Consider the following 20,579-nt stretch of genomic DNA (forward strand, 5'->3'; position numbering starts at 1 on the left):
AGTACTGGAGATTCAGGACTGTCTCTCATTTTGATATTGAACCAAATTAAAAATAGCTTGACTACTGGAAAAGTGTGCTGAATCTGCCTTACAGATAAGTGTCCAAAATGGTCTTCCCGTCTTTAGATTTCTACTTATTTATCACCACAGTTGTCAATTAAGCAGCAAGATAACTGCAGGCTTTTCCCCATAAGAGAAAGGCTGCAACATAAAGGGTGTACTGTTCAAGGCTATAACATGGAGTATGCATCATTGAAGGCTACAACATGAAGGGTGCATCACTCAAGGCTACACCATAATGGGTTAATCAGTCAAGGTTACAATAAGAATGGTGAATCGTTAAGGGCTATAACATGAAGGGTGCATTATTCACGGTTACAACAGAGAGAAGGATGCATCATTCAAGGTCCAGCTCTGAACAACAAAATGTCCACTGACGGACATGCACCTTGAATTCCTGAACGTGTTCCAGTAGAAACCACCTCTTCAACTGTAGTCATGACAGGAGGATTTCTTGGGAGATGAAAAAGAGAAGAAAAAGAGAGGTTTCCCCCCTCTTATTAAACATACTGGAAAATTCCAATTTTATGGTCCTGCAAGAATGTGGAAAGATGGAAAAGAGTAACTTTCCCTAATGTTAATATTAGCTCGAGATATATCAAATGTAAATGAAAATTATTGCTTCTGTTTCAGAAGAAGAAAAAGAGTTTGATTAAGCTTCCTTTATGCCAACCTGTCAGAGATGTATCCAGGCATAGCTCTTGGATTTGGAACTTAGTCCCTGTCTTGAATAGTGCCTCCCCATCCAATCTTGCTCTTGGACTATTATGCATCTACGGAAACCCACCTCAACTGTTACCTCCTCAAGCTGTTCGTGTTCCACTGCACTAATTCTGCTATTAGCGGAATTGATTACCCCTCATGTGAACCTCTACTGTAACTTGCATATATTTCTGTGATAAAATTTATTCCACCATATATCAATTATTTGCTGCATTTAATACATTATTTAAATTTATCCTGTAGTACTTCAATTATTTTTCCCATATGAAACTATGATTTATAGGGCCTTTAACCATCAAATATCCAACTTCATAGAAGACAAAAACTATTTCCACATATTTGCTTATTAATTGTTGATAGCACAAATGTACAATTTGATAAATGTCTACTCGAAGTAAATCATCCCTAGGCTTATTAAATTGTCTACATTGGTAGCTGTTTCTAAATTCTACAGAAAACATTTCTAACATTGGTGGTTTAACTAAAGAAAATACTTATGTCTAATACATCTAGTAATTGTAGAAATGTTCAGTCTGATTACATGAAGTCACATCATAGTTTTAATATCTATTTAGCAGAGGAGTAAATTGAAACATCAGTTCTCTAGACCAATCAGGAAATGTATGCTTTGTGCTTTATAAGCTTACATTGAACATAGATGACGTAAGTGACCATACTCAAATGTAAGACAGAGAGAGGTAGAAAAAATAGCTGAGAACTTGAAAAGATATACTGTTATTGTCAACAAAGCAATGTCTTCTCTCTTCATAAAATTGTGTTTAGGGAATATTAACAATTAAGCTTGTATACAATAGTAATTTTGAATGTATTTTTAAATTTATTTTTTCAAAATAATGACATTACCAAAAATTTTACATAGCCTGTATTGAATTCACACATTCAAATGAGGCTTACCAGTAATAATGGGGATTAATACAGAGCTAGTGTTTGGCATTTGACTTTATCTCAAAGGAGCTAACTGCTCAATGAATTACAGAAGACTCATACTCTTTTTATTTTTTTCTGGAAATTCAAAAAGAAAAGCTTTACTAAATATTGACATATATATTTACTCCAAATTTTACATTTAGTGAAATAAGAATATCTCTAATAGCTCAGTTAACATCAACAGAAAGCTTCAAAAGATGATCTGAAAATGGCAGGCAAAATTTCTTTTTATTGTAGGCAATTACTTAAACTGGAAATTTGGCTTTATGCATAATAAGTCATGTGGGTAAAACATCCACATTGCAGTTAGGTTTCCAGTATCTAGCTTTTATTTATTTTTTAGCAATGACATTAACAAGATTTTGCCAGGTTATAAAAATGAGGGCTTTCTTGAGAATTACTTATAGTTTCCGAGTTGAATGGCAGAGCGCACGTAGACACATCTGAAGGTGGATGGCTGTATCTCCCAGTACTGGACCGGGTTGCTGAAAAGACTCACACCCGAATAAGAAGCCTTTTTGGTATTGTGTCCAGGTGGGCAGAAGTCACTTGATCCAACTACAGAGATATTGTTGTTATGAAGGTAGACAACCTACAACATGAAACGACAGAAGATAATTATCATTCTCTAAATATGTTGAGGCCCTTCAGGTAAATATTTTATTCTTTTTATTATTTTTTAATCCTTCACTTTTTTTTGAGATGGAGTCTTGCTTTGTCACCCAGGCTGGAGTGTAGTGGCGTGACCTCAGTGCCTTGCAGCCTCTGCCTCCCAGGTTGAAGCTATTCTCCTGCCTCAGTCTCCTGAGTGGCTGGGACTACAGGCACACACCACCATGACTGGCTAATTTTTGTTTTTAGTAGAGATGGGTTTTTACCATGTTGGCCAGGCTGGTCTCGAACTTCTGACTTCAAGTGATCCAGTCACCTCAGCCTCCCAAAGTGCTTGGATTACAGGCGTGAGCCACTGCAACTGGCCCCACTTTGAATAACTGACTACTTCTCAGATTAAACTTTTGATTTCTCCCTTCCTTTTGAAAATGTGTTTTTCCCTTCTTTGGTCTTGTCTTCCTCATCTTAGTAAATTGCATGCCAATCATTTCAGATGCTCAGGCTGTATACACTGTCATTATCCTTGAGCTCCAGTTCCCTTATGCTCTCTACATAATCAACAACAAATCTTGCTAGCTCAGCCTTCAAAATGTACACTTAATCTAGTTCTTCTCTCCATGTCTACTCCTACAGCCTTGTCCAAGTCACCATTGTTTCTTTCCAAATGATTGAAGTTGCCCTGATTATTCTTCCTGCTTCCCCTTTTGCCTTCCGAAATTTTATCCTTTTTTTTTAAGCTCTAAGAGCAATTGCTTTAAAAAGTAAACCAAATTATGTGTTCTTTGCCTCAGAACTCCAGTGGTTTCCCATCTCATGCAGAATAATAAAATCTAAAGTTCTCAAAGGGGTCTACAAATCCTACATGGTCTGACATCCTTCTACTCTGACCTCCTCTTCTCTTACTGTACAAGTCAATCTAATGCACAAAGTATGATCTCTTCTTAAGTTGTCAACACCATTAACTCAACCTGGCATAATTTCTAAGGTGTCTGCAAGGCTTCCTGCCTCATGTAATTCACTTTTTCTTACCAGACAGACCTTTCCTGACCACCCCATTCTGTCATTCTCTGCGGCAGAATTACATTTCTGCATTTTTCTTCATAGCATTATCAATATATAGCACATTATGCTGATTTGCTATTGTTTGTTTCTCTCCTCTAGAGTAAAAGCTCCATGAGACAGGAATGGTTCTGCTCATTTATGGCTGTATCTCCAGTACTAGAACAGAGCAGGTGTTCAATAAATACGTGTTGAAGGAATAAATGTTATTTCATATATCAGGTCTACATGACTATATTGGGTCTACATGAAATACTATGTTTTCAGGGCAAAAAAATATATAAACCTTTTAACAAAATTATATAGAACAAGAAAGTGCTGTGTAGTGAAAAAGAAAAAGAGAGCGTAAAGTACAGGAATTGAAATAAAGAATCAGGAATTCCAAGAAATTCTGAAATATTTAAATATCACAGCATTTAGAATAAATAGACCTAGGAAGTTTTAACAAACATGTATTCTACATAATACATTTTACTTGATGAATACAGTGCAATAAAATCAATCAGAGATTTTTTTCTGAATTATGTTTTACAATCATGTTTAAGATAATGGTAATTTGTCCATAGATTTTCTTAGGGTCACTAAATACCAGACATATACAAAGAATGTTAGAAATGAGTTTACACTTCACTTTGTGGATATAAGTTCTGTAGGTCAAGAAGCAACTTCTCTGAAATCATACAAGCGAGGTTAAAATATAACACTAAGACAACAAGGTCTTAATTGAGCTATGAAACCTATGAAGTACTCCCTTAAAAAAATGACTTGAAAGTCTAGGCGTGGTGGCTTATGTCTGTAATCTCAGCACTTTGGGAGGTTGAGGCGGGTGGATCACAAGGTCAGGAGTTCAAGACCAGCCTGACCAACATGGTGAAACCCCGTTTCTACTAAAAATACAAAAATTAGCCGGGCATGGCGGCGCATGCCTATAATCTCAGCTACTCGGGAGGCTGATGCAGGAGAATTGCTTGAACCTGAGAGGCGGAGGTTGCAGTGAGCTGAGATCGTGCCATTGCATGCAGTCCAGCCTAGGTGACAGAGCGAGACTCTGTCTCAAAAAAAAAAAAAAAAAAAATCTGAAATATTTGCTCTACCCACTAGGACATTCACATTCATGTACTGGTGAAAATGGCTTTGTTTCTGTAAGGGCTTAAAAGTAGATGTCATATAAAAACAGGAAAACAAGGAATATTAAAGTGAAAGCAACACTTATATGCATGGTTTGTGATTCTCATCTTTTGGAAGTTTCTTGTTGTCATTTACCATCCTCTATATTCCAGTAGTGATTAACAACTAAAGGAAGGGGTGTTTGGTGAGCATTTATGGTTAATCTTGAAAGTGAGAGAAGAAAATATCAAGACATAAGTATTAGTCTGTGTAGCGCAAAATAGAAGTAGATTCCAAACTCATTCTATGGGGTCAATATTTTCTAAGACCAAAGCCACACAAAATTCATCATAAGAAAAAAAATGTAATCAAATCTCTCATGAATATGGACAAAAAATCTCTAACAAAATGTTAGGAAGCTACATTTCACAACATATAAAATGATTTTATACTATGCGACCAAAAATGATTTATCTCAGGGTTGTAAAATTGGTTTAACATATGAAAATCAAAGTAATATCAATGTAATACACTATATCAAAAATATAAAGGCCAAAACTCGCATGATTATCTCAATAGACGCAGGAAAAACATGTAAGAAAAAAAAAAAAAATTCATAATAAATGTTTTCAGTAAACTAGAAATAGAAGGGAACTTCCTCAACTTGATAAAGAGCATCTACAGAAGACCTGTGGCTAACATCGTAACTAATAGTAAAACGAATGCCCCCTCCTCCTAAACTAACAAATAGGGCAAAGATGTTTAATTTCATCACCTTTATGCAACATTGCGCTGGAGATTCCAGCCAATGCAATGGGTGGGTTGTAGGGGAGGGGGGACCTAAAAGAATCCAAATAAAATAACTAAAGCTGTGTATTTGCAAATAATATATCCTAAATATAGAATATCCAAAGGAACTCACAAAAATTACTGCAACTAAAAACAAATTTGGGATAGTACCAGGATAGCTCAATATATAAACATCAATTGTATTTTTATACATTAGCAGCAAACAAATAAAAAAGATTAACAATGCAAAACAGGCTGGGCGTGGTGGCTTATGCCTGTAATCCCAGCACTTTGGGAGGCCGAGACGGGCAGATCACGAGGTCAGGAAATCAAGACCATCCTGGCTAACACGGTGAAACCCCATTTCTACTAAAATACAAAAAAAAAATTAGCCGGGTGTGTTGGCAGGCGCCTGTAGTCCCAGCTACTCGGGAGGCTGAGGCAGGAGAATGGCGTGAACCCGGGAGGCGAAGCTTGCAGTGAGCGGAGATCGCGCCACTGCACTCCAGCCTGGGCGACAGAGCGAGACTCCATCTCAAAACAAAAAACAAACAAACAAACAAAAAGCAATTCAAAACAGCATCAAAAAGAATGAAAAAAATGAATGTAGTAAAAGAATTGCAAGACATGTATGCTAAAGATGACAAAAATTGTTGAGAAAAAGAAAAGAAGATGTAAACAACCCTTGTTTGTGACTTGGAAGACTCAATTATTAATAAGATAGTAATTCTTTCCAATGATCTGTAGATTCAAAACAATACCTTTCAAAGCTTTACAAGAATATTTTTCCAGAAATGAAAAAGTTGATCATAAAATTGATACGGAATGCGAAGGAACCAAAATAGCCAAAATAACTGAAAAAAAAGAAAAAAGTTGGAGAACCTACATTTTCTAATTTCAAAACTTAATCAAAAGCTACAGTAATTGAAAGGTATAATACTGTCATGTGACTAGACATATAGATAAATGTAATAGAACTGAAAGTCCAGAAATAAACCCTTACATTTATGATCAAGTGATTTTCAACAGATAAGACAATTCACTGGAGAAAGAATATTATTTCCAGCAAATGACATTGGGACAATTGCTATCCACATACAGAAAATGAATTAGACTCATATCATATACTAGGATTACCTCAAAATTAGATTATAAAACCAAAGTTTTATAAAATTATAAAATTTATAGATGTTAAAGAATTCTCAGAATCTACACAAAACTGTGGTCTATGAAACAAACAAAAATGATAAAATAGATTAATGATTCCCTGTGGCTGGAGATGACATATTATCTCACACTAGTCAGTATGGTGATTATTAAAAAGGAAACAGTAGATGCTGATGAGGCTGTGGAGAAATAGGAATGCTTTTACATTGTTAGTGAGAGTGTAAATTAGTTCAACCATTGTGAAAGACAGTGTAGCAATACCTCAAGGATCTAGAACAAGAAATACCATTTGACCCAGCAATCCCGTTACTGGGTATATACCCAAAGGAATATAAATCATTCTACTATAAAGACACATGCACACATATATTTATTGCAGCACTATTTACAATAGCAAAAACATGGAACCAATGCAAATGTCCATCAATGATAGACTGGATAAAGAAAATGTGGTACATATACACCATGGAATACTATGCAGTCATAAAAAGGAATGAGATCATGTCCTTTGCAGGGACATGAATGAAACTAAAAGCCATTATCCTCAGCAAACTAACACAGGAACAGAAAACTAAATATTGCATGTTCTCACTCATCAGTGGAAGTTGAACATTGAGAACACACGGACACAGAGGGTAACAAAACACACAATAGGGTGTAGGGGGTGATGGGGGGAACTTAGAGGACAGGTCAATAAGGGCAGCAAACCACCATGGCACATATATACCTGTATAACAAACTTGCACATTCTGTAAATGTATCTCTTTTTTTTAGAGGAAATAAAGAAAAATGATGAGGCCAAGCCAAAAAGAGGCAGGAACTAGACCATAGAAGCTCTTCTCAGTCAATTCTTGAATAATTTGAAAACTAAAATTAATAATGATGGTGAAAAAAAAAAATTTTGATTTTACTTGTGGCTTCAAACTCCCCCTACTCACTATGGCACCACCACCACCACCACCCCTACTGAAAAAAATCAGCATTACAAAAGACTCTAAGTTTCATGTCCATATTTTTAAATCAAAAACTTTATTGAAATCTAGCTAATGTAAGTTGTGCTTCTTGATTTAATTTTTTTATGGTATTTTGTCATAGAAATTCTAACTAAGACACTCTGAAAAAGAAATTCTAAGAAGAGCTTCCTGCCTCCTATCATCCTATAAGTGGGGTAGGAGTCTTGCTCTCTGGATATTCCTCACATAAGCAGTGGCTTTGCATTACCTGGATGTACTTATGCTCTGCCAGCCCACCAGGTACTCTGGTAAGCTTGTTGTTGTCCAAGTGAAGCTCCCTCAGATGAGGCGTGTTGGCCAGAGAGCCATTGTCGACAACAGAGATGCTGTTGAAACTCAATCCCAACCTGCAACAGAAAGCAGAAATGAAAGCAAACACCACACATGGATGCCTTTCTTACATGCATTGTGTAATTAATCAAGTCTATAGGAAAGGACATTTTTTGTTTCTGTACTTAACTGTTCCCAGTTCTTGGAGTGCTTTCTCCAACCTCTCTGAGCCTGGACAAAGCCCATGTATTGTTAAAGTCTCGGCTCGAAGTCACTCTCTTTGAGATTCATCTGACAGAACGTGATTGGACATAGTCTCCTATTCCTTACAATATCCTAAGTTATTAATATTATTAGAACATAATATTCCTAATAATTTATTTTTAAAAACCGTTCACTTATTCAAATATTTATTTGTAAATATTTAATAAACAAATGTTCTTGAAAACTTATTATGTGCATGATATTATGTTAGGCACTGTGAGGGACAGAGGTCTCATGGACCAAAAACCACTTTTCCCATCGAAGAATATTTTACCTAGTAAAGGAGTTGATTATACACACACACACATGCATATATATAAATATATATATTCAAAGATATATTTTATATTTATTTATCCACCATGAAATGTATATATAAAAACAGGAGTGAGTAAATCTGGCATGATACTGTGCTTCTCTGTAGGGACAGTCAGCAATATATACACATAAAAAATAACATAGTGTTCCTTGAAGACAAATGAAAACGTTTGCCAGATTGAAGTTATGTTTGAAACCAGGACAAGTACTAGTATCACTTATTTTTTTTAAAAATCATTAAGAAGGGCCAGCAAAAACAACAACAACAAAAGCTTTTCTTTTGTTGATCTACATTAAATGTCCAGAGATATTTTATTTTAAACTTTTCAGAGAAGAGAGGGTTAGAGAATCTCATAACTATTAAAATAGTAATTTGTGTGATGCTCAATATTTCTCTGTCTTGGTAGATTTCATTTTAATGTATTTTCAAATTCTGGAAACTGTGTTATAATTTACTTAACCTTCTGTTTGATGCAACTAAGTTAGAACATATTAAATGCAGCATACTGATTTAATCACACACTTTGTGTATAAAACATAACTAATCTATAAACAGTGTAGTATTAATAAAATGTGAAGCTGATTTTGGTGGTTTTAGTAAGTGTACTATTTCATGGGCTTCTTCTCAAGAAATCATTAGATATGCTGAAATTTGAGATTATTAGAAACCACAGCAGCAGCAAAAATATAGTACAGTCAAAAATCAGTCATCATGTTTGTAATTCTTATCATATAAGCACTAATATACCTAGCCATTGTTCTGATAGAATGTAATGAAAGATTATTACTTAGCCAAATTATTCAGTCCTTTCAGGCTAGCTGCATCAACTCTGCTGATTTTGTTGCCATCAAGATGTAATTCAGTAAGGGAAGGAGGAAGACCTGGAATGTGAAGTTGAAGATGTTAAATTAGCAGATAAACATTTTAAGTATGGAATATGGACAGACTTAAAGAAGACATATGGCATCAATTTTCTCAAAGATACACGGTTTCAAAGAATCAGTTTTACTTATCTTTTTTTCCATCCCTTTTATAATAATGGAAGTAGTGGAAGTAGTGGAAGCCCTTACTATTTTTCTCTTAGGTTGGCTTTAACAAAAACCTGGATTATTTTTATCATGTAGTCGATTTTTGTTCTTGGAATAGAAGAACTGAAGTCAATGCTGAGTCTCATTATTCTCTTCCACCTTTGTTAATGGGCTAAAATTGACATTGATAAAAGATAGTAATTGTAAAGTGGGAAGGTCACTATTCGAACCATAATGAAGAGATTACGTATAAACCAAACCCATATACAAACTTAATTATCTATTTCATTAATGAGCATCATTAAAAATTAACACTGATATGCTGTGCTGGTCTTAGCCTTAATTGACTTTTCCATAAAAACATCAAATACCTCTGCAAAATGGCTGTGTAGAAACAGCTAACGTTTACTCATGCCTATTAAATCCAGAATGTTTATACAGGAGGAGTGGAGAGGTCTATAATCAAGTGATCTACCATATGTGGAACACTTGGGGGAATAATTTCAGATCCAAAGTACCCACTAAACCTCTAGATAGTACTTGCATGGCTGTAATTTCCAAAGATTGAGTATTTTAAATATAAAAGTTTAAATATTTTATTTTCATTTCCTCCTAGCGTCTCAGGATATATTATATTTTATACAGCTTTTAAAATAGCATATTGTTCCACTTAATAGCAATAGATACAGAGAAAATAGCAAATTGATTACGTGTAGAAAGAGCATCTGATTGGCAGAAAGTCTTGGCTATTTGTCTATAAAGACACAGAATTGAAAAACTGTAGGTTTCATTTTCTCTAAAATTTTTATCACATCACACTGAATTCTGTTAACATTGTCCATTTAATAGAATAGTTTAGTCCATATTTGACTTGAAAATGTTTCTTAGTTTCCTATGGTAGCATATTTTGTGTGGTAGCTGCTAGGAAAAGGAACATCTATTTATTGTATGTCTGTTACTCACCGAACATTGACCTTGGCACTTTCCCTACCTCAAATCCTTTAAGCCTCTCAAAATATAAACTATTGGTCACTCATCCCCTTTCACAGATAAAGAAATAAGACTCAAAGTTACAAATTTTGTAGATTATCTTTCTATTAGGTAGGGAATGTAATATGCTTATAGATGGCAAAAAAGAAGTTAAAATAGCATGTTCTTAACTGGAGGAAATGAAATAACAAGTACATTTTTCTTATAAATAAATATTAGGAAATCACAATCACTCTGGGAATGAGGGATTTCAACCACTTGATTCTCCTGAGAATAAACAAATATGCTTTTAAATACCCCCATAGTAGAGCAAGTGTGTATATAAAAGAGCAAGTTTAATACACACCCTTTCTTCTCTATCGCCATGAAGATATGTGTATTTTTTAATGCATTGCCTCTAGGACACCAATTGCTATAACATCCATCACCCTTACTTAGTTTCAAAGTGGCTCCCTTTTTGGGATGTCAGTTTCTCAAATGTAAAGTTATAGTTAGGAAGAAGTTTGACTATGGGAGAAAACTTTGCCAAGGTTTGAGATAGACAAATTTATAAAGTGCATCATTAGCTTCTGCCACTGTGGCATTGAGTTAAAGAACCCATACTCTAGTTCTTTTATTTATTTATTCATTTATTTTAAATTTTCTTTTTTCTTTTCCTTTTTTAAGATAAAATATATTGAGGTTTATATTGGGCCAAGTACTTGCGTGTACATTACAAGCCTTACTTCTACATAGTAATCCTCACAATAATCCTAGTAGAGAGGTGTTATTAATAGCTCCATGTAACAGATAACAAACCTGAGGTTATAGAAATGCAGAAGAATTATCCTAAAGTCACAGTACAACTAAATGACTGAGTTAGGTCTCTCACCCAGGTTGGTCTAAGAGTATGATTTTTATAGTCTCTACACTACTTTCTACTGCCTTTCCATTTCCATGAGTGATGGGAGAAAATATCACCAGGAGGTTGCTGATATTCAGGCATAAGTATCCCAGCCTAAGCAAGGTGGAATCATGTATTAGATAGGCGTTAACGATGAATAGAATGGAGGACTTAATATGCCAACACAGCGAAATAGTTAAACACACGAGTTCTGACATCAGCACCACACAATTCCATCTCTGCCGCTTCCTAACTCTAAGAACTTAATTATAATTGTCTTTACCTGTTTAAGCCTCATTTTCCACTTTTATGAAACAGGAATGATAATACTACTATATAGGGATGTTGTAAGAATCATATACACGGAACTAAATACATGCTTAATAAATTGTAGTTACTTAACTTTTCTATTAAGTGGTGGTAAATAAAAGCAAGCTATAAATGATGAGGAAAGAATACCTGGGATAGATAGAAGACACAGCAAAGTAAAGGAAAAGAGATCATGAAATGATAAAAGGTATGAGTGAAGGATATTTTGGAGCATGCATTAAGAGGGACAGCAAAGTCTGAGGCTGTGCTAAATGTAAGTCATCTGGCTGCATGACATAAATTTCAGCAAGAATTTTAGCAAGATCTATCTATCTAATCTCTCTCTCTCTCTCTCTAAATCCCCAATTTATATCTATCTGAGATATAAATATTTCATTCCTGCACTGGGGATAGCAAAAGATCACTTGTTACATGCAACAAATTGGAGATTCAACATGAAAGTGCTTTATAAATTATAAATCAGTCTTTATCATCTACGTATCTACCTATCCCAGTAGTTGCTACTAAGGAAGTCAAAAGCATGCTCTGTATTCAAAAGACTAGGGATAGGGCAAGGGGTGGTAAGAAAGCATCCTATGGAATATGTACTTTCAGGAGTCAAAATTTCTATAAAAGAACAATAAAGCACAACTGATGTTTTCTGTGGCCAAATGCCTACATTTTTGTAGGCACTCAAGAACAAGGCATCTAAGTTGAGAAAGGGACAGACTGAGGGTAAAACTAGAGAATATAGAGGGCTTTTGTGAGACTGAAAAACCAAGAGTAGGGATGATGTGCAAATTAGAGGAATTTTTTTATTGGTGGTTTGATGCCTTTTCTAATTCACAAAGACTGGTTTTTGTGCCTCTCCTGGGAATCCCCTGGAACAATGAAATTACCCTTGTGGCTATGTGGTCATTGCTGTGTATTTGTCTGGCTTGGTTTTAGATAGTAAGCTCCTGAAGGCATGTAGCATATCCTATTCCCTGCCCTGTCTTAAGTGTGTGGTACATCGCCTACACATACTGATTGTTCAGAACATTTTTAATTCATAATAGAGAGTTATATTAATTCCCTACTTATCTATATCCCAAATATTTCTCTAATTATTTATTTAACTTTAAAACAACTTGATGAAGTGGACAGCAGTATTATTTCCACTTGACAGATAAAGAGATAGAGGACAAATGAATAACTTTTTCAAAGTCTTTGAACAATTTGATGATAATTTAGGCTCCAGCAAACTGACTCCAAAATCTACACTCTTCACAACACACAACTACCACTATCATTCAGATATTAATAACTGGAAAAAAATTCCCTAAGGTATTGCAGACCCAAGGTGAAAATTGGATTAATTTCAGAGGTACTCCCATATATCTTTTTTTTTTTTTTTTTACAAACACCAAGGCATGTTAATTTTTTAAATAAATATACTTTTTCTTTGTGATTTCACAATATTGTAAAATCACTGTGCATTAAGTTGTGTCTTAGAGTAGACATTAACAGGAGTCTACCCATCTCTATAGTGAGCCTGGATGGCCCAGTAGCCCCAGACTGAATCACTGGATGTAACACTAGCAGTAATAGAGAATTTGCTGGAAATGTAAACACTGGATGAAACACTAACAGTAATAGAGAATTTGTTGGAAATAAGGTTGGTCTCTTAAGTGACAATTCAAGTTTCCACAAGATTTTTTTTTTTTTTAATTAAAGTCTTTGAATTTAAATTTTTCAAAATGTTTTGGAGAATCTTCTATCACCTTGAGGAATGCTGGTGATATTGGTATCAGCAATGCGGATGTAGGAGAGCTTCTTCATTCCCTGGAAAGCCCCATTTTCAATTCCTGAGCTCTTCAGCGGATTGGTGCCCAGTTCTACAAATGCAATAAGAGGAAGGTTTTTAGAGGAAATTCTAGGATATCACTAGTCACTGTAGGTCACTGTAGTATCTGTTTCAGCAAGCAATCTATAAAGAAATAGGGATTAATATCAACTTGACTAAAAAACAAAAGTGAAGTTAAAGGGCATGCTCCTCAGGAGAATAGCAAAATGGGATAAAAATTTCCCTTATTAAACAAAAGCCAAACCAACAATGGCTTATGAAAAAGACTATCAGTGAAAGCAATAACAATAAAATTATTTAAGATGAATACACAAGTTTGCCCAGAAATCAACTAAAGCAAGTTTACAGTTCCCATCTTATGTTATTACTTTCCTAAGGTATTTTAAAATTTTGTTAAAGAATTTCAATCTAGCATTTTATAAGTCAATAATAAAATTACAATTTTTACTATATGTTTAGTGAAACATTATAACTTTTGTTTTGTTTTGTTTCGTTTTGTTTTGAGACGTAGTTTTGCTCTGTCGCCCAAGCTGGAGTACAGTGGCGCGATCTCAGCTCACTGCAAGCTCCGCCTCCCGGGTTCACGCAATTCTGCCTCTGCCTCCCTAGTAGCTGGAACTACAGGTCCCCGCAACCACTAATTTTTTGTATTTGTAGTAGAGACGGATTTTCACCGTGTTAGCCAGGATGGTCTCGATCTCCTGACCTCGTGATCCGCCTGCTCCAGCTTCCCAAAGGCGTGAGCCACCACACCCAGCCATAACATATTTTTAAAGCAAAAGATTTATGAGTGTTTAGAATACAACAGGTCCCAAAATGAAAAGGTATCTAAAAATATCTCTAGTTAAGCACCATTTAAACTCATTTTTGCATATTGTGCGTGTGGTAGGGTAATTTCAGCCCTAGAGTTTTCTCCGTATTCTCAGATACTCAAGGACAGATATAAAAGCATCACTGTAAGGTCCAGATTCAAAATCCCAATTTCTCTTGTCCCTGCTCTTAAAAATCACATAGGCTCCAGGCGTGTAGGTCATAGCTGATTTACCTTACTGCACCTAAAACCCAGTTGAAATCTCTTAAAGTAAAACGTGAGTTTTGGTCTTAAAGTTATAAAAATGTCTGTACCTATGACAATCATCTGGTTCAGTCCATTGAAAGTAGTTTTTCGCACTTTGGTGATCTCATTCTCATGGGCACGCAGCTCCTGAAGAGTTTTGGGCATTTTTTCTGGCAATTCCTTCAGCTGATTCTTGGACAGATAAAGTCGTTCCAACTTCACCAAAGGTGTAAATGCTCCAGGGCTAATTTTGCTAATTTTATTGTTGACAAGAATCAATGCCTGTAGATAGTGAAGAAAAACATCTTAGATCCAAAACCTTCCACATACATGTAAAATGAGTGCATGTTTGTTCATTCCATTCATTAGGGATAGCAGAGAAATCTAAAAAATTGCAAGAAATCGGAGAAAAAATTAAGTAAGTATTAGTTCTTTACTTAAGAAGTGTATAGGCCAGATGTGGTGGCTCATGCCTGTAATCCCAGCACTTTGGGAGGCCAAGGTGGGCGGATCACTTGAGGCCAGGAGTTCGAGACAAGCCTGGCCAGCATGGCGAAACCCCATCTGTACCAAAAATACAAAAATTAGCTGGGCGTGGTGGTGTGTGCCTGTAGTCTCAGCTACTTGGGAGGTTGAGACAGGAGGATCGCTTGAGCCCGGGAGGCAGAGGTTGCAATGAGCCAAGATCGCACCACTGCCCTCCAGCCTTGGTGACAGGGAGAGACTATCTCAAAAAAAAAAAAAAAAAGTATAATATCAGGACCTGAAAATCAGGAATGAAGAGGAGGGAAATGTAATAAGATGTATAATATGTCCGTAAACATACATGCACCCTACACACACAGACACGTACGTATGTATATGTACATGTATATATGTATGTAATTTTTAAATAATAAATACTCCTAACAATTGAAATGACCCAAGATACCTGAAAATAATCAATGCCACAGACATCCATCCCGCAGTCAGGTTTTAAATCTAAAAGTCCATCTTCATTGATTGTGATCACGGATTCCGCAACAAAAGGATGATACCAATTTATGCTATCATCAGCAATGCAAGGAACTAAACTTCTTCTGCAGCCTTGCAATATTTGATATTATCTTTCTTAAGAGTATGACCAAAATAATATCATGCTGTAGTTCATTGCTTTTCTATTTCCTTGTCATTTAAAAAGGTTAAGCTATTTTTTTTATTTTCCTACCATTTATTGTATTTTTTGGAGAGAGGAGATTGCTTGATCAGAAATACTTCTCGTTTATTAAATTTTAATATATTTTAATAATTGATTTAGAGAATAAAGATATGGTCAATATGACACAGAGAGCCTTAACATATTTTTCTCCTGATTTTTTTTTTTTTTGCCTTTTTTATGTGTAAAGATTTTATATGACAAATAAGTTAATATTTTGGGTAATTATTTATTTTTATTTCTGAGTTCTCCTTATATAAGAAATTACCTCTAATTTATTGTTACTATGCTTATAACAATTGTTAGGCCTATTTTTGGACTATTTTATTCTTTTTCAATTATCTGTATGTCTAAGAAAACCACTTATGATTCAAGCCACTTTGTTAACTAATTATGAGGAACTTAAAATAACTTATTAAGGTCGAAATTTACATTTTCAATTGTAGCATATGTTTTACATATATCAGAATGTGGAGGGGCAGAAGGGGACCTGTAACAGGAAAGCGAGTATTTTTAGTCTCAGAAATGCAAGAATGTTTTCTAAAGGTAATAGCTGATTAATTAATGTATGTATATCCTCATATAGTCCACATTACTCAATGAATTAAACATTCTTATTAAGTAATATAATCTTTTAACTAATCCTGAAAGATACACTCATTGATTGATACAAAATCCTAACACGTTGCAATTAATAACCAAAAGTTCAAAAACCTGTGGGAGTTAAGGTCATAAAACAGTTGACATTAATAAACACAAATCAGGGAAAAGCCAGTGCAAGTTGAGTAGAGTGAGGTGACATATATCATTACAAGACATTCAAAATTGTGAATGCCTAATGAAAATCGCAAAGGAGATATTCAATTCTTATCCATGGAGGAAAATTTTGAAAGTGTGATGTAATTAAATGTATTAAACATGATCTGAAAAATCTGTATTATGTTAAATGTTTTTAAAACCTGACTTTTAATATCATTTTTTTTTCTCCAAAGTCATTTATGTAGGGATTACACTGTACCAAATATTGTTCTAAGGTCTTTTTTGGTGACTGTTATATTTACAGGCGATTATTAGTGCACATACTCAAGCCAGAATTCTGAGTTTAGAATCTCAAGCTCTGAGTCTTACTTGGCCTGTGACTATGAGCAAGTAACTTAACCTTTCTGTGTCCGTTTAAAGGACATATCAAGTGTGACTACCTCATAAGAATAGTTATAAGAATTAAATAAGTTAATGTATATAAGGTACTAAGAACAGTGCCTAGTATATATAGTAACTGCTAAACAAGTGTTTGCTTTTGCTCAGTCTTTGACAATTTTAGTTGATTTTTAATTAAGAAAAGTTCCTTACTCAACTTATTAAGCTTCAATTCAAAGAAAATATAGTAAATGTTGGCGTTACCACACTTAATTTTCCATCATTTTATAGAACAATTATGTAGCTTTTCCTACTATATATAGGTATAAAATTACTCTTATGCAACATGTACCACTCATAATGAAGCACATACAGGGAACATGATTCTGTTAAATTCTTTCTGTTTTGATCCTTGCTAAATTTTCATTTCTCTCCTTCCTTAAGTGTGGCTTTGCTAGCTGAAATTATGATGTTTATTTGCAAAATAACAAGGACAGAAAGGATCATGAATGAAAGAGTAAGAGAAAAATAGCTGTTTAACATCCTCTGAATGGTTGAAGGCTCTAATGAACTCTCTTTATTCATCTGATGTATACTTTGAAGTAGAAAAAAGGAGATTGTCAAGATGTTGGCTGCTTAAAAACAGAAGGAGACTTGGGAAAAGAAAGAACACATTATTACAAATGCCAGATTTAATAAGAATGTCACGGACACTGGATGTCACTTATTTAAGGATATAAAGGGGTTTTTTAAAATATTCAGATTATACTTAAATGTACAGGAAGTTGAGATGAGAGTAAGAATGTTTCATCCTTTAAAAAAGTAGCTAAACGGCAAACTTACGCAAATAAAAGTTTTAAAAATATTTAGTAATCTAAATTTAGTAATATTCATTTTTTATGGTCTTCTTTTTAAACTTATGTCAACAGTAGCTTAAACAGTCATTGACAAACTTTGCTGGTTTCACCATCAGCTCATTCCCAGTGAAACCTTAAGGTGAAGGCAGGGAATTAGTGAGTAAGTTTCTAATCGGCGGAGAGACCCAAAGGTCGCAACCTCCAGTTTGTCCTTTTCCTCCATTGTTTCAGCTGTTTCTTTCACTTCCAGCCAACTTGTATTTTTATTTATCTGCTTATTTTCTTCTGCCTTTGCTTTCTTCTTGTACAGAAAGTCCTTTTCTCTTTGCCTTTCAAACTTCTGCTGATCATCTAACATTCCTTCCTCGCATATTCTCTCAAAACTGTGTCTGGTAATTGGATAAATAATGATGCCTAATTTTTCCTTTTACTTTATGTCTTTAACACTCACTACTTATATCATATTGTGCTTATATTGTTGGACACATCAATAAATTGATCATGGCACTGTTTTATCTATCAATTTTTTTTTTTTTTTTTTTTTTTTTCCTGAGATGAAGTCTCACTCTGTCGTCCAGGCTGGAGTGCAGTGGCGCGATCTCGACTCACTGCAACCTCCGCCTCCCGGATTCAAGTGATTCTCCTGCCTCGGACTCCCGAGTAGCTTGGAATACAAGAGCGCGCCACCATGCCCAGCTAATTTTTTATTTTTAGTGGAGATGGGGTTTCACCAAGTTGGCCAGGATGGTCTTGATCTCTTGACCTTGTGATCCGCCCACCTTGGCCTCCCAAAGTGCTGGGATTACAGGTGTGAGCCACTGTGCCCAGCCTTTCTGCATTTTTTAAATGATTCCTTGTAGAGTCTTAAAATTTTAGAAACAAAAAATTTTCTTCCTTTAAAAAAATCTGGTATATTTTTTTCTAATGGCTAAATGTTAACTGCTTTTCCCATCTTGGTTGTTGGAAAGTTTGTACTAAATGGTATCTTCATTATACTAACTGTAATAATTATGACAAGTTTATTCTATTTTATATTATGTTATTTCCCTTGTGTCTATATTTTTTATGCTTATGTATATCAGATGATTCATGTTTATACTTTACTAAGTAGTGCCTATTCTCATGATATATCCTCCTCAATTATCTTCTGTAATGACTAAAATAAATAACTAGATATGAAATTACAGTTTGGTATGTCTATGTTCCCAACATTAAGAATGTATTCCTATGACATTCATTATATGAAGCTGTGAACTCTAATCTTCACAGGCAGGTAAAAAATCATTAGGTAAGTCTCTCTATTTTCTGAAAATTCTGATTCTTTAAATTCTATTTTTAATGTTGAATAAAAATCTGCTTCTCTAAAATTTCTGCTCACTAGGACGATTCTGTCATCTTGCAGTTGAAGCAAGTAAATACAATCATTTTTGTTCAACATGGCCCTTCAAATGTGCCATTAGTGACCCTCCACACTCAGTTTAGACATCCACCTCTTCATCCACTGTGCCTGTGAGACCTAATTTCTAGATTCTTTATCTCCATGGTCATCCTTCTCTAGATGTTCTTTAATGCATTTCTTAAAATGCCAAGAACCAGACTCAGTACTTTAGAGTGGTCTACCAGAATGGAAGGAGACACGGTGAGATTTCTAGAGTATCTATTTTGGACATTGAGGTCTGGTTTAGTTATATTTCATGTGCCCTCATGTTTTGAGGGAAGACCATGTCACATTCATCCCACAGATAGAGAGCTCGGTGAGAAAATGCATTTTATAGTGATTCTGGTGTTCAATGTGAATAAACGATGCATTTACTCTTACAGAAGGTTGTCTTAGCAAGGCTTATCTCTATTTTATTGGGTTGGTCATTTCCCTTGTGTAGTATATCCTCTCCCAACTACCACTATATTCATTCTTTGCACTTTTTGGCCCTTCCTCATGTCCTGGGAAGCTGACCTCTGGGGAATGCATTAATCAAATGCCTTTGTCTTTTCGTCCGAAGTGGATTCAACCATAGGGGACACAGGCAGGAAATTAAGAAGTGAAACTATAGCTCCCCACCTCTCCCATGGCTCTGAGACCCTCAAATTCTTCTAGATCTTTGTGGGACTGGGTGTCTCACAGTGCCTTGTTGGGTTCCCACGCCCCTTTGCAAATAGAGGTTTCAATAACATCTCCTCCATGAAACCCCTTTGTGAGTGGCTTCTCTCTTCTAATGAAATCCTGACTGATAGACTGAATATTATGATAGGGTAGAGAGGTAAGAGAAAACTAAAATAAACATACAGATAAAGACACAGCATGCATAATCCTAACTATAAAGCAAGAAACATACATATGAAGACAGAATTATATTTTACTAAATAAAATATGAATAATTATCTTTTTTTCACTTGATTCCAATCTTTGAGATTTTAGAACATCATTCATACCTCTCTTAGAAAATGCATGGAAACAGACAAAAGAAACAAAGAAATAAAATAATACTAGGATCAATCCATTTTGTGTTTTGTTCCACTATTAAAATACAATTTAATTTGAAAGACAATTTTTATTCCCGAAAACGTGAGAGAAAATTAAGATCTAAAGTATTTTTATGAATAAAATACCTAAGATATATGGGGTATATGTATAAAAGGCTGGGTAAATTGTTAGTGGTTAATGAATATGATGCTTTGCTTCCCTACCACTGTTAAAAATGTGAGGTTAATAAACACTAATGTGCTTCTTTGTTGGTGCATAGTACTCTTGGCCTTATCTAGGTGGTGCTTTGAAAAATACCTTGAGTCCAATCTTATTGTGATTTAAAAATAAATAGTTCTTACGTGAAGGTTCTTCAGGTTCTTAAAGTCTCCGTCTTTGATTTCAGTTATTTTGTTGTTTTGCAGGTCTAGCAGAGTTGTGTCAGGGGGAAGATCCTTTGGCACTTTGTCCAGACCTGGCATAAG

The 20,579-nt window shown here is 34.9% G+C and overlaps 1 protein-coding gene across 6 annotated transcripts in view; it reads right to left on the bottom strand.

The window, feature by feature from the left end:
- Window positions 1-1,115: 1,115 nt before the first annotated feature.
- The window catches only part of DCN (decorin), a 38,410-nt gene continuing 18,946 nt past the window's right edge, over window positions 1,116-20,579 (bottom strand). For 2 of the 6 annotated variants that reach the window (XM_025402009.1, XM_025402010.1), the window contains 3 exons: window positions 9,119-9,212; window positions 7,687-7,825; window positions 1,598-2,323 (listed from right to left, as the gene is read on the bottom strand). In XM_025402009.1, the coding sequence (XP_025257794.1) occupies window positions 2,129-2,323; window positions 7,687-7,825; window positions 9,119-9,212 (428 nt within the window). In that variant the 3' untranslated portion in view covers window positions 1,598-2,128. Of the gene's footprint in view, window positions 2,324-7,686; window positions 7,826-9,118; window positions 9,213-13,304; window positions 13,419-14,512; window positions 14,727-20,456; window positions 20,570-20,579 lie in introns of all 6 variants that reach the window. The other 4 variants (XM_025402007.1, XM_025402008.1, XM_025402011.1 and 1 more) reach the window with 4 other exon arrangements.

The sequence above is a fragment of the Theropithecus gelada genome, chromosome 11 (genome assembly GCF_003255815.1).
Source record: "Theropithecus gelada isolate Dixy chromosome 11, Tgel_1.0, whole genome shotgun sequence".
NCBI classification, from domain to species: Eukaryota; Metazoa; Chordata; class Mammalia; order Primates; family Cercopithecidae; genus Theropithecus; species Theropithecus gelada.